This window comes from Erithacus rubecula (genome assembly GCF_903797595.1).
Source record: "Erithacus rubecula genome assembly, chromosome: 1".
Taxonomy (NCBI): domain Eukaryota; kingdom Metazoa; phylum Chordata; class Aves; order Passeriformes; family Muscicapidae; genus Erithacus; species Erithacus rubecula.
Window position 1 is genome coordinate 94413420 of NC_136658.1, and position 12776 is coordinate 94426195.

Below are 12776 nucleotides of genomic sequence, written 5' to 3' on the forward strand. Positions count from 1 at the left end.
AGCATGACTGATAAAATTACATCATCCCATTGTGAGATGCTCCACCCAGGGGGAGGAGCCAAAACATTTCCTACCTAGATAAAAACTGAGATTTGGAGCACCAAAGCAGCCCTTATCCACTGGTGTCCAGAGGACAAGAGCTACCAGACCTTTCTACAGGATCACTACTTCACAACTTCACAACTTCATCCGGACTGCTACTGCCACGCTAACTAGCAGGGTGTCAGGTTGTATTCTAACTCTGTCAGTGTTTTTTCTTTTATACTGTTGCATGTATTTTATTTTTCTCTTTTTTCCTACTAAATTATATTTCTGACTTGGAGTCTCTCATTGATTTTGCTTTCAAAACCATTACAACAGCTATTAAATTTTCCAGGATTTGTAGTCATAGACTGTGAGGGAGCACCTGTCAAAAATTACAGGGCTGGGTGACTGAACATTGTGCTTTAGAAAACCTTCATGCAAGCTAAGAGGACACTTAACATCTCATATTCCAGTGACATGTACCAGGGACGTGGCTGGTTACTTAAAGAAATCATTCACAATCCAACTTGTGCACACTCTTCCACAAAGTTTTCACTTCTTTGTGTTCAGTTACCTATGTCTTTATCCTTTTTGTCTTGGTTTTAGTTCCCTTCCCCAAGTTCCTTTCACTTAACAGACATTTCTTCCAGACTTCTACATAAAGTATTCAGTTTAAGAGATTGTCTGCTCATATTAGCACACAAGAGTTTCTTAGAAAGATCTGAATCCTTGAAGCTATTAACTGCAGAAATAAGTCCCAAATAATAGTTACAAAAATTACTAAACTTCCATTTTAGTTAAAAATTTTTGTCTCCATGCTGCTTGCAGTAAAAAGGACAAAAATAAAAAAAAAAAAAAAGGAACTTGAGCTTCTGCAATCTTTGTTGATCACATGAATATTACCCTTTCATAATGCCTTTGTATCCTAGCTGATTAACCTCATACTCTCTCATTAAGGACTTTGAAGTTGCCTTCCTTTGGTGTTCAGATGAGAAAAAAGAAGATATGGTGTAGATTACTATTGTCTCTAGTGGATTATGTCATGTTACATTTTCCTCTGCACCTCAGCTGAACTACTGGAATCCACTTTGAAGCTGTTCTCTTCTGCTGCAGTTTATGGTCTCTTCCAGAATCGAATCTGTCAGACTTGGAAGCACAAAGAATATGGTATGTTAAACATTCATTTTAAATTTGCTCTTTGATATGTTTGACTGGAATTGTTGTGGAAGATTTTCAAGAACATATTCTGCTTTTCTCTTTCCTAAATGGTCTCGTTTACTGTTATGGTTAAAAGCTGAAGAGAATTATGAAAGAAAAGGTTTTATCTGCACTCCTATACTTCTGAATGAGCATAATATATTTTGTATTTGCTGTAACTTCTGAGGTGTTTCTCTAGCCTTTCCCCCATGAGCAAATATGTGGAACCTCTACAGAAAATCTTCCTTCAGAAACATGTAGCTGTACTGTTGCTGAATATTGGAAGAACACACTAAATCATTAGGAGTTTATGCACATGCCAGTTAAGATCAGTAGATCAGTTTTTCTCAAACTTCATATAAAGCCAAGTGTAGATCACAGGGAAAAGAACAGCTTGCATACTCTTGTTCACTTTTAAACAAGCCTCTCATTGCAAAGACATTGAAATGAGAAGCATTGCAAGACAGCATTGCTTTTTGCTCTTATTTAGAAGTCTTTTAAATTTATCTGGTACTATAATGGATGTACGGTTTTATACATGCAAATAGCCAGATACAGCACCAGAATATAATTCTTCACAGTTTAGACAGCTGATGCATTAAGAAGATTATCAGGAAAGGGAAGAATATGCAAAGAAATAAAGCACAAAGAGCTAGGCTGTCTCTGCAGCAACACTTAGGTCCCTAAAAAGCCTGAAATACATGACAAACTTACAAACATATTCATGAAGACTTTCAAACCCCAGATTCTTTACACCTAATTCCAGGAACCTAAATGTGCAGTGTTACTCTGTTTGGTGTGTAGTAAGCCAGAGCTCTCTCCATCTTAGAGCCAAGCAGTGGCTGGAGAGGGATCTCTCCTCTCTATCGCTGTCTTCCTTCTGCCCTTCTCTTGAATGTCAGTGCAGCCTAGGTTAATGACAATAAAGTGAGAAACTTGGGTTAGCACCTAAAATTAAGGGTTTGAATGCAATGGCTGCATACAAGTTCATGTGGAAAGTTTGTGTCTTCAGTCTAGATTTCAATCATGTGACATGTTCTAATGGTTTGACAGTGTTTCTTTTGGTTTATCACATTTCAGGGTTGAATCTTATTAGCTTTTCCTCCTATTGCATTAAGTGTGTAACAATTTGGCATAAAATAACTTCCCTTGCTTTCCAGCTGATTCTCAGAAATCAGAGGGGCTGGGTGTGTCTGGACTTAGTTTCTCATTTGAGTCAATTTAGTACTACTAAGTCTGGTCAGGTTCCCAGATGCAACAATAGTCTGATGTACACTACAAGCCTCATGTCATTTGTGCACACATTTACCAGTTGTGAGTATTATGATTCATCACTGTAAGTCTGGTTCAGTTCAATAAGAACTCCCATTAACACAGATTCACCAATAGTGAAACTTATTGGATAATTGATAAATACACTAGACTTGCAACATACAAATGTACAGTGCTATGTAAGTGCTCCCAGTGCAAATCTTACCAAAGAAACATAGTTTTTTGAAGAGAGAGAAATAACTCCATCAACTTGTGTTTAAAATGAATGTATTCTCATCCTCTGCAAACGCCAATTTCAAATGCCAGTTTATACTTTAGGGAGAAGTGGAAGCAAGACTACGGTCAAATATTCTGTTACTTCTGTCATTAATGGGGGACAGAGAGCAGAAACTTATATGTAAAGGAAGGATATAGAGTAACAAAGATATTACAGAGACTTTGCACAAGGGAAGTACAGAATTATGGAACTTTAGCATCACTTCCTCTTCTACCTGGCTGACTGAGGGTAAAAGGGTTACCTGTTTCCACCTGATAAGGTATCACAGCACACCATCATGCTAAGCTTAAACCATAGCCACAGATCTCATGGAAATCCCTTTACTACATATATAACAGCATATCTCCTGGATGTAGGCATCATTTCTACACCTTCCATGTTTTAAATTAAAAAAGCTGCAGGACTTTGATGTGCAGTAGCTGCCAGTATTGCCCTCTGTGACTGCACGTTCTGTGTCCATTGCTGGTGACAGCCAGCACTTCATGACGTGCTGTGGTGTGCATCATCAGATGCACAATAAAGGATATCCATGTGATGGAGCAAAATGCCTTCCAGTGCAGAAAGTCCCTATGGTTTCCCTACCAGCTCTCTGCTATGCTCCATGGGCACTTGCCTTGGCAAATATTCCTGGCCCTGGGATCCATTCCTCTGCAATAAAAGATGGAGATGGGCAGTTGTTGGGATACCATGGGCCATTTTGTTGTGCTATACACTCCTTGTTTTTCCGTTATTCTCCTAACATTTTGTACATAAATAAAATGCTATGTCCCCTGGGAAACAAAAGGAAAGGAAATACCAATGTATTCCCCCCTGAAAATTATAATCCTCTCTGCACATCCATTCATGGTCAGTGTGAGAAAAGAACCAGAATTTAGCTGCATAGTTGGCCTGACCCAGTGTATAGGTGAAATTTTCTCATTGCATTGAACTAATACCACTGTGTTTCCTTGGTTTTTAGGTATTTCGTGCAAAGATGTCAAATGCATTGCCATTTATCTTGCTCTTCATATTCCCAATGCTGCTGTCAGGGGCTTGGTTTCCCAAAACATTACCCTGTGATGTTAAGTCTTCAGAAGGTACTGTGACAGTGGACTGCACTGACCGGCGCCTTATGGAAGTCCCCAGAGGGATCCCTGGAAACGCTACCAACCTTACCCTGAGCATTAACCATATTCCCCACATCTACCCAACAACCTTCAATCATCTTGAAAGCCTTGAGGAGATTGACTTCAGATGCAACTGTGTGCCTGTCAAACTGGGGCCCAAAGATCACGTGTGCACCAGCCCGCTGAAGATTGAGAGCGGTAGTTTTGCCGCCCTGACGAGTTTGAGGTCGTTGTATTTGGATGCAAACCAGCTGGCAGAAATACCCCGAGGTCTTCCTGCCACTTTAAGCCTGCTAAGCCTGGAAGCAAACAAGATATTTTCTATCCAAGAAGCCAGCTTCTCAGAGCTAGGCAACATAGAGGCGTTGTATCTTGGACAGAACTGTTACTACCGCAATCCATGCAATGTTTCATTTGAAATTGAGAAAACTGCTTTTCTGGGGCTGAAGAAGTTGACAATATTATCTATGAAGTCCGACAACTTAACACAAATTCCACCCAATTTGTCGTCCACATTAAGGGAATTGTATATTTATAACAACATGATTCAAGAGATTCAAGAACATGATTTAAGTGGCCTTCCCAACCTAGAAATTCTTGACCTAAGTGGCAATTGCCCCCGTTGCTATAATGCCCCATATCCTTGCATTCCCTGTCCCAAGAGCTCGATTCAGATCCATTCAAAGGCTTTTGATTTCATGGGAAATCTAAGGATTTTGCGGCTTAACACCAACTCTCTTCGGAGCATACCCAGCAGCTGGTTTAAAAACACGAAGAATCTCCAAGAACTTGACCTCTCCCAAAATTTCCTCATGAAGGAGATTGGAGACGCTCAGTTTTTGACATTTATCCCCAGTCTTGTGCAGCTTGATCTGTCCTTTAACTTTGAAGTGAAGATGTATTCTCCTTACTTGAATCTTTCTAAGACATTTTCTTCCCTCTCTAACCTGGAAACCCTGGGGCTCAAAGGTTATGTCTTTAGAGAATTGAGGGCACGAGATCTACGTCCACTGCTCAGTCTTAGGAATCTAACCATGTTGGATCTCGGGACTAATTTCATTAAAGTTGCAAACCTGACAGTGTTTGAAGAATTCCCATCTCTTAAATTCATTGATCTCTCAGTGAATAAAATTTCTCCTTCTTCAGGGGAAAGCAACTTCCATGGATTTTGCTCTAGCCCTGGCATTTCAGTTGAGCGGTACAACAGGCAAGTACAACAAGAGATGCATTATTTCAGGTATGATGTGTATGAGAGAAGCTGCCGTTCCAAAGACAAAGAGGCTTCTTCCTACAAACCTTTAGTTAAGGAAGATTGCCTTAACTATGGAAAAACTCTGGATTTAAGCAGAAACAATGTATTTTTTGTTAATCCCTCAGACTTCCAGGGACTTAGCTCCCTCAAATGTCTCAACTTGTCAGATAACGCAATAAGTCAAACTTTAAATGGAAGTGAATTCTCATACTTGTCTGGATTGAAATATCTGGATTTTTCTAACAACAGGGTTGATTTGCTATACCAAACTGCTTTCAAAGAACTAAAACATTTAGAAATTCTAGATCTGAGCAATAATCAGCATTATTTTTTGGCAGAAGGTGTTTCTCATGTGCTAAGTTTTATGAAAAACCTAGCCCACTTGAGGAAGCTGATGATGAATGAGAATGAAATTTCTACCACTATTGATACAGGAATGGAAAGTAAGTCTCTTCGAATTTTAGAATTCAGAGGAAATCGCTTAGATGCTTTATGGATGGATGGCAATGCTAGATATTTGTCTTTCTTTGAGAATCTAACCAGACTGGAAGAACTGGATATTTCCTTCAACTCACTCAGTTTTTTGCCTCACGGTGTTTTTGAAAAAATGCCTCCCAGTCTCAGGATCCTCAATTTAACCAATAATCAGCTGAAGAGTTTCATCTGGGGAAACCTCCCTTCTCTGAGGAACTTAGTAACTCTGGACCTGAGCAATAACCTCCTGACTAATGTTCCACGGGAACTGTCCAATTGCACTTCATCTCTCCAGCAACTGATGCTCCGAAACAATCGTATTCAGCGGTTAACCAAATATTTTCTCAGAGGTGCTTTTCAACTGAGGTACTTGGACCTGAGCTCAAACAAGATTGAAGTAATTAAGAGATCTAGCTTCCCTGAAAATGTCATTAACAACCTGGAGATGCTGCTCTTGCATGGCAATCCTTTCAAGTGCAACTGTGAGGCTGTGTGGTTTGTCTGGTGGATCAATCGGACGCAGGTGACCATTCCTCTTCTGGCCACAGACGTGACCTGTGCTGGCCCGGGGGCACATAAGGGAAGGAGCGTGGTTTTCCTGGATCTGTACACCTGTGAGCTGGACACGTCCTATTTGGTCCTGTACACTCTGTCAGCTTCAGCCGTCCTGGGCTTGATGGTGATCACAGTGATGAGCCATCTCTACTTCTGGGATGTGTGGTACAGCTACCATTACTGCAGTGCCAAGCTCAAGGGCTATCGGCGCCTGTCCTCACCAGACGCTTGCTACGACGCCTTTGTTGCCTATGACAGTGAGGATGCAGCTGTGAACGAGTGGGTGCTGCAAGAACTGGTGGAAAGGCTGGAAAACCAGAAAGCTAGGCAGTTCAATTTATGCCTGGAAGGAAGGGACTGGCTCCCAGGACAGCCAGTCTTTGACAACCTTTCCCAGAGCATTCAGCTGAGCAAAAAGACCATATTTGTGCTGACCAAGAGGTTTATTAAAAGTGGCCGCTTCAGGACAACATTTTATATGGCTCATCAGCGGCTTCTAGATGAGAAAATGGATGTCATTATCTTGGTATTTCTTGAGAAGGTTTTGCAGAAGTCCCGCTATGTGCGTCTGAGAAAGAGGCTGTGCAGAAGTTCAGTCCTGGAATGGCCAACTAATCCTCAGTCTCAGCCCTACTTCTGGCAGTGCCTGAAAAATTCCATAGCTACCAGCAATTCTCTGGCTTACAACAAGCTTCTCAAAGAAACTGTTTAGTTCTACTCTTCCCTGTAAATATTGTTATGATTCGTGGTATCAAAAGACCCTGAACTAAAAATTCTGAACTTAATTTACAGAAAATCTCAAAGCATGTAAGACATGTCTCTAATGGTATACCCTAAAATGAAAGGCACAACGACTTCAAAATCCAATAATTTGCTTGTACTCTGACAAGTTTGAATAGAAACTGTTGCCAGAATTGAAGTTTAGTTGACATGCACTTTGCTTAGCACTGATTGCTGCACAGCAAGGGAATATGCTAAACGGGAAGGTATGTGAGATCAGGTTCTGTAGGGCTATGGCTTGCATGCTGCTTTGTGAAAAAAAGGAGCAGGACAGCAGACAGGCAGAGAAATAGTCACAAGGCAGGCTGCAAAAATCAAGTAAACCAAGGAGGAAGTGAGAGTAGACAAAGAAAGGAAGGTAAAAGGAAAAAAAGAGAAAGTGGAAAAGGTGGTAAGAAAGGAGGATAGAGCATGGCAGAAGTTCAGAAGCATTTACTGCTAATTTCCAAATAAAAATTTCACTTTGCCTTTCATCTGCCTCCTTGGCTGTTGGCTGAGCTGGCTCCTCTCTGAAGATTTTAGGGCTCCTCTCTTATATTGTGCAGGTAGAGGACCTTTTCCACCTGAGCCCTGAGTATCAGGGCTGTATCAGCTGGGTGTTAGCTGCTCTAGCCAGGGCTGGGGCCTGAGGACAAAACACCTGTCCCCAAGAAGAAAATTTATACAGATTTTTGAAGTGCAAAGCATGTAAGATCAGGTCACACAAGGAAATCATTCTTCCCACTGTTTCTTCAGCTGTGCTGTGGCTCTCCAGAGCAGCTTTAAGCCCTCCTTCATTTCCCTGTTCCCTAGGCAAGTCCCTCTCCCACAGCAGCTGATGGGTCACTATTAAACACTTGAGATAGTAATGAGTGTGACTTTAGGGACGTCACAAAAAAGCAAAGAAACATAAACACCTGTCCTGTTCCCCACTGTTTCAAGGTACAGACTCATTGAACACATGAGAATATTTCAAGTGAAACCTTTTGTGCTGGCAGCCTAAACCTCTGAGCATGACATAGGCAGGTTCTTTGCTAGATGTGATGATGTCTGTTTGGGAGAAGCAGCACATTTTCACCTTGCTGGGTGCTTCTTTCTGCAGCAATCTGGGCAGCTTCTCCCCTCTTGCTCAAAGCCCTTTTTCTTTTCTGGCAACCAGTTTTGGTGACTTCTCTGGCTGATGTTGTCACTGTTAACTGCTTTAAACTTGTTTATTTCAGATGCCATCTGCATTTCCTCATCCGAGTGTTCTGTCTGGTCCTATTTTAAAGCAAAAAGAAATAATAACTTAATATAATAATACCACAGATAAGGAGGGTTTTTCCTTCTCAATTTTTCATGACATTTTTTTTTTTGATTGAATACAGAAGTTGGAAAAAGATGAGGACCTCTTTTAAAACTGGGAATTTTACAGTTATGTTTTAATAATGTGTATTTCGGGTGGTTTTGTTTGTAAGCCTAAACAGTCTGTATCTCTAACTGTGATTAGATGAGCTGTAATGTGACTCTCTCCATAAGGTATTACTTGAAACAGGAACTTCTATGCCACAGTTACTCACACACCATCTCTCTCTGCCTCCCCACAAAATGTCTATTTGGAGCAGATCCTCTTTCTCAGTCTTACTGACAAGGGCAGGAACTTAGGGAAGGTCACGTAGCCTTTCTGAGGTTGAGAGGAAAGGTATTTTATCCTCTTCCACTGAGCAGCACGCACAGTATGAAATGAGTAGCCATGAGTATAAATTGATCTGTATCAATCTGTACTAAGGGAGGTGAGTAGGAAAGGTATCCTCCTTTGTGGAATCCCAGGGCGTATCCCTGGCCTCCTTGGGGGTCTCAAAACCCCCCTGGCGAGGGTCTCAAAGACTCCTGAGTGAGACCCTGATCTCTCAGGTGCTGAATTCTAACCCCTGGGGAAAATTACAAACCCAGAGGGAATGGAAACAAGCTACCAAAGTTAGTAAAGTGTAAATTAGACCTTTAGAACGTAGACAAATAGGTTTTTTGGAATGTTTGTGATAAGGGACACGTGGCCAAGATGGAGAATTTCGGGGGTGGACACATTTTCCTCATTCTTCTCCCTGTCATCCATATTGGGTGACACGTTGGCACTTCTAGATTGGATGGGATCAGAGCTGGACCATTTAATAAAATTGTATTGTATTGGAAAATTGTTGTAAACATGTAGCACATAATTGAGACTATATAAGATAAGCCCTGCCTTCACCAGGCAGATTCCACCATGGATGCCAGGCTGAGCAGACGGCTGCTGGCCAGGCAAAAATTCCCTGAGATATGAAACAATAAACAATCCATGGAAAAAGAGAAAACCATCTCCAGCAATCTCTCTTTGGCTGCTTCAGAGAAAACCAGGGTTTGAACCACCTGCATGTCTCTCTGGGGTGATCTCGGAGCAAAGGAGAAACCTCAGACTGGGACACTCCTTGATTTGTTGCTTGCTAACAGAGGGTCTCATGAGTGACTTGGTGAGTGGTGGACATTTTGGACCATGAAGCAATTGAATTTAAAATATCTAGTGACAGGGGAAAGATAGCCAGTGAAATTCTGAATGTGAGAAGAGTAGAATTCAGGCTGCTCAGGGAAGGAGTTTGTGAGCACCCTTGGAAAAAATGGTTTTGAAGATGCTGGGATCTACCAGTGTGGTCAAAATTTAAACACCACCTTCTCAGAGCACAGGAGCGTGTAATTCCAAAATGCTGGAAGTCAAACTGGTGAGGCAGAAGGCTGAGTTGGCTGACCAGGGATCTTTCTCTGGCGGTAAGGGGGATAAAAGAAAGAGTATGGCCAATGAAAGCAAGGTTGGGTGACTTGGGAAGATGTTGTGGTTTAACCCCAACTGGCAACTAAGCACCACACAATCACTCACTCACTTCTCCCCACCCTGGTGGGATGGGGAGGAGAATCAGAAAAGAAATTTAACACTTGCTGGTTGAGATAAGAACAGTTTAGTAGTTGAAATGAAGTAAAATATAATATTGCAACAACAACAAAAATAGTAAGAAAAAAAAAGGAGGAGAGAAAGACACAGAGAGAAAGAAATCCCATTAATGACAAGTGATGGTCAATGAAGAGCTCACCACCTGCTTACCAATATACAACCCATCTCCAAACCACAATCAGATTATCCCTTTCTGTGTTACTCCACGTGTTTATATACTGGGCATTCTGTGGCACGAGATATCCCTTTGGCCAATGCAGGTTAGCTATCACAGCTGTGCCCCCTCACAGCTTCTTGTGCACTTTTCTCTGGCAGACCTTGGAGCTTGCTTGCCTGGTTGGTGTAGCTGTGTCCAAATTACAAAATACTGAAGAGCCCTGAGATTTTCATCAGGATGTTGTGATGGTATAGCTTGTGATTTGGTGTGAGGTCAGTTAGGAGGAAGAACTATGGATTTTTGGCCAATTTAAAAGTGGGCTTCTATGGCTCCTTTAACAAGTCTGTGTGTCATTCTCCCTTCTGTTCTTTTTTTTTACCGTTCTTGTGGACCTTCCAGAAAAAGATGTGCTATTTACATTCCTGTCATTAATGTGCTACGAAAATAGTAATTACTGAAAATTGGTAAGAAGCATCTATACTTACAGCACAGATTTATATGACTGTAGAATCCTCTCTGATCTCTCAGTTTTTGAGTACTGACATATGAGGAACTGGCATGTGCTTCCCCTGTGAGAAAAAATTATATTTGAAGTGACTTCTGAAATCAGAGCAGGTCTGATTTCAACATAGCTTGTTTAGTCTCTTGTTCTGCAATAAAATTGGGGTGCTATGTAGCAAACATGATATTTCACAAAGGAACTGTAAAACAGCATCTTTAAAAATGCACTGTGTAGTGGATCACACTGGGGGTCAATCAGCCCTCTAGAACAGTGAACCTATTTTTTGTCTTTTGACTAACCTTGCCTTTTCATTTCCTCAATCTTGTTCTGAAAGTATCTGCCTGTAGAAATTAACCCTATGATAGGCTGTTCATTTCAAAAAATAAAACAGCTACAGGACAAATTTCTCCATTTACTAAGAAGAAGATATTTGAATCATTTTGGTTATACTCTCAGTTGCCTCTGATGAGTTCAACTTCACTGAAAATCTATGGAAGTTCTGGAAGTATGTGTTGCTTAAAAAATAAACATTCCCCGTCTTGTATTTTCATACAGAGTAGTTTTAAACTAAAGAGCAAAGCTGTAAATAAGTAATTTGTGAATATGCCTTCTTTTCCTGACATAATTGCTTTATGCTTTTGCTTTGCTAACTGAAGAAATAATTGAAATCTAATTTCCAACTGATCTCCCACAGTCACAAATTGCTTTCAGTGTAGAAGAACAAAGGAAAATTTCCTGAAACATAGAAGAAAAGAAATTTTACCTTATATTCTTGTTGGCTGGTTTCCAAATGATTCTTTGCCATCATTTACCCAGAGTATTTGAGGTCCACAAGTCCTATGGAAGGATTATATTCATACAAGATTATGCTCTTAAGCATAGCAGCTGAATCCTGCATTCTGTTCATAATAAAATTTCTTAACCTAATTACATTGGTCTAAGATTTACTTTTACTTCTAGCATTAACAAGTGATTGTTTTTCCTTGTTCTTGCTTGTCCATTCCGAACTTCCATCCATGATGCAAAAGAAAGAACTTCCAAAATAATAATTTTATTGACCCTTGCTCCTTTGGAAAAAGAAATGTCAAAGTCTTTCCATTCTTCCCTGTAGTTTCTCACTTTGTTTCTTTCAGAAGTTCCACAGCATCACCATGACAGAATGTGTTTTACTGTCCTAAATACCATCTCAGTCAGCAGTGACATCAGCTCATCAGTATCCCAGAGCTTGACTATTTGTCAAGAAAGAGAAGCTCAGGGTGCCAAAACAAAAATCCTGCCACAAGCAGCTCCCTCTTAACCAGGAGGAGCCAGGCTGTCCCCAGGGGAGATGCCTTTCCTTCAGTATGATCCTGCACTGAGGGCTGGGGGAATGCTGCTAGAAAAGGATTGTGTCAATGCCTCCACTTTGTCCAGCTCTCCAGTTTAGACTGTCCTTTCATGAGACAATCTGCTGCAGACTCACAAATGCTCTCTAAGATTGTTTCCTTGGGAAAAATAAAGCTCACAGCCTTTGGCCTCCAGGATCAGTCATGTTCTCATATCTACCTACACAGTTTTGTCTGATCCTGCTACAGGGCAGGGGGCTCAGACAGGACTTTAAAGCCAAACTTGGCATAATGGAGCCTAAGCTTCACTGGCAATCCTTCTAACTAGTCCTCTTTGTCTGGAGGTAGGGTTCACATTTCACTGAATGTAAGCTTGAGAAGGATGGCCAGAGACAGAAGGACAAGCAAAATTCTCTAGACCCAAAGGCCACTTAAATGAAATATGAGTTAATCAGGATAGCATGCAAAGAGCACTTAATACCTCATTGCCTTACCAATTCATTAGGTTCTTTCCCTCTCATTTCTGAGTTTTCCTCTTAGTATCTTTAGCTCTGATTTGTTGTGATTTTTTATATACTGAATACTGTGCAGGGGGAAAACGTCTAAAATTGTATTAGCTCCTGTTCATAAATTCCTGATAAGTAAAATTTTTAAGTTCTGTCTCTTTCTCTCCATTTCCCTCTGTGTTCTGTCTCTCCATGGCAATATGTTGTCATGTCTACAGCTGAGCACAGTAGCTATTGCACTGTAATTATATAATGCAATTGCTTTTTAGGGACAGAATCTGAAAATTTCTTGTGGTGTAAAATGAATGGAAAATGCATGTTGGCTGAATGAAACATTGAATTGGAGCATGAGATGAAGGGATTGGATGCATCTCTTGGCAAATTTTCAGATGACAGCAGCCTGTGTGGTGG

At 40.9% G+C, this 12776-nt stretch overlaps 1 protein-coding gene across 1 annotated transcript; it reads left to right on the forward strand.

The window, feature by feature from the left end:
• Positions 1–958: 958 nt before the first annotated feature.
• On the forward strand, positions 959–8624 carry LOC306809575 (toll-like receptor 7). Its single transcript, XM_079321220.1, has 2 exons — positions 959–1191; positions 3729–8624. Exons 1-2 carry the CDS (start codon positions 1141–1143, stop codon positions 6867–6869), a joined length of 3192 nt encoding a protein of 1063 aa, XP_079177346.1. The 5' UTR covers positions 959–1140; the 3' UTR covers positions 6870–8624.
• Positions 8625–12776: the final 4152 nt, after the last annotated feature.

Excerpts from the sequence above, each read along its gene's own strand:
- LOC306809575 (XM_079321220.1), top strand. The coding sequence starts at position 1,141 with ATGGTCTCTTCCAGAATCGAATCTGTCAGACTTGGAAGCACAAAGAAT. Across the intron at positions 1,192-3,728 it reads TTGGAAGCACAAAGAATATG|GTATTTCGTGCAAAGATGTC; the intron begins GTATGTTAAACA and ends CTTGGTTTTTAG.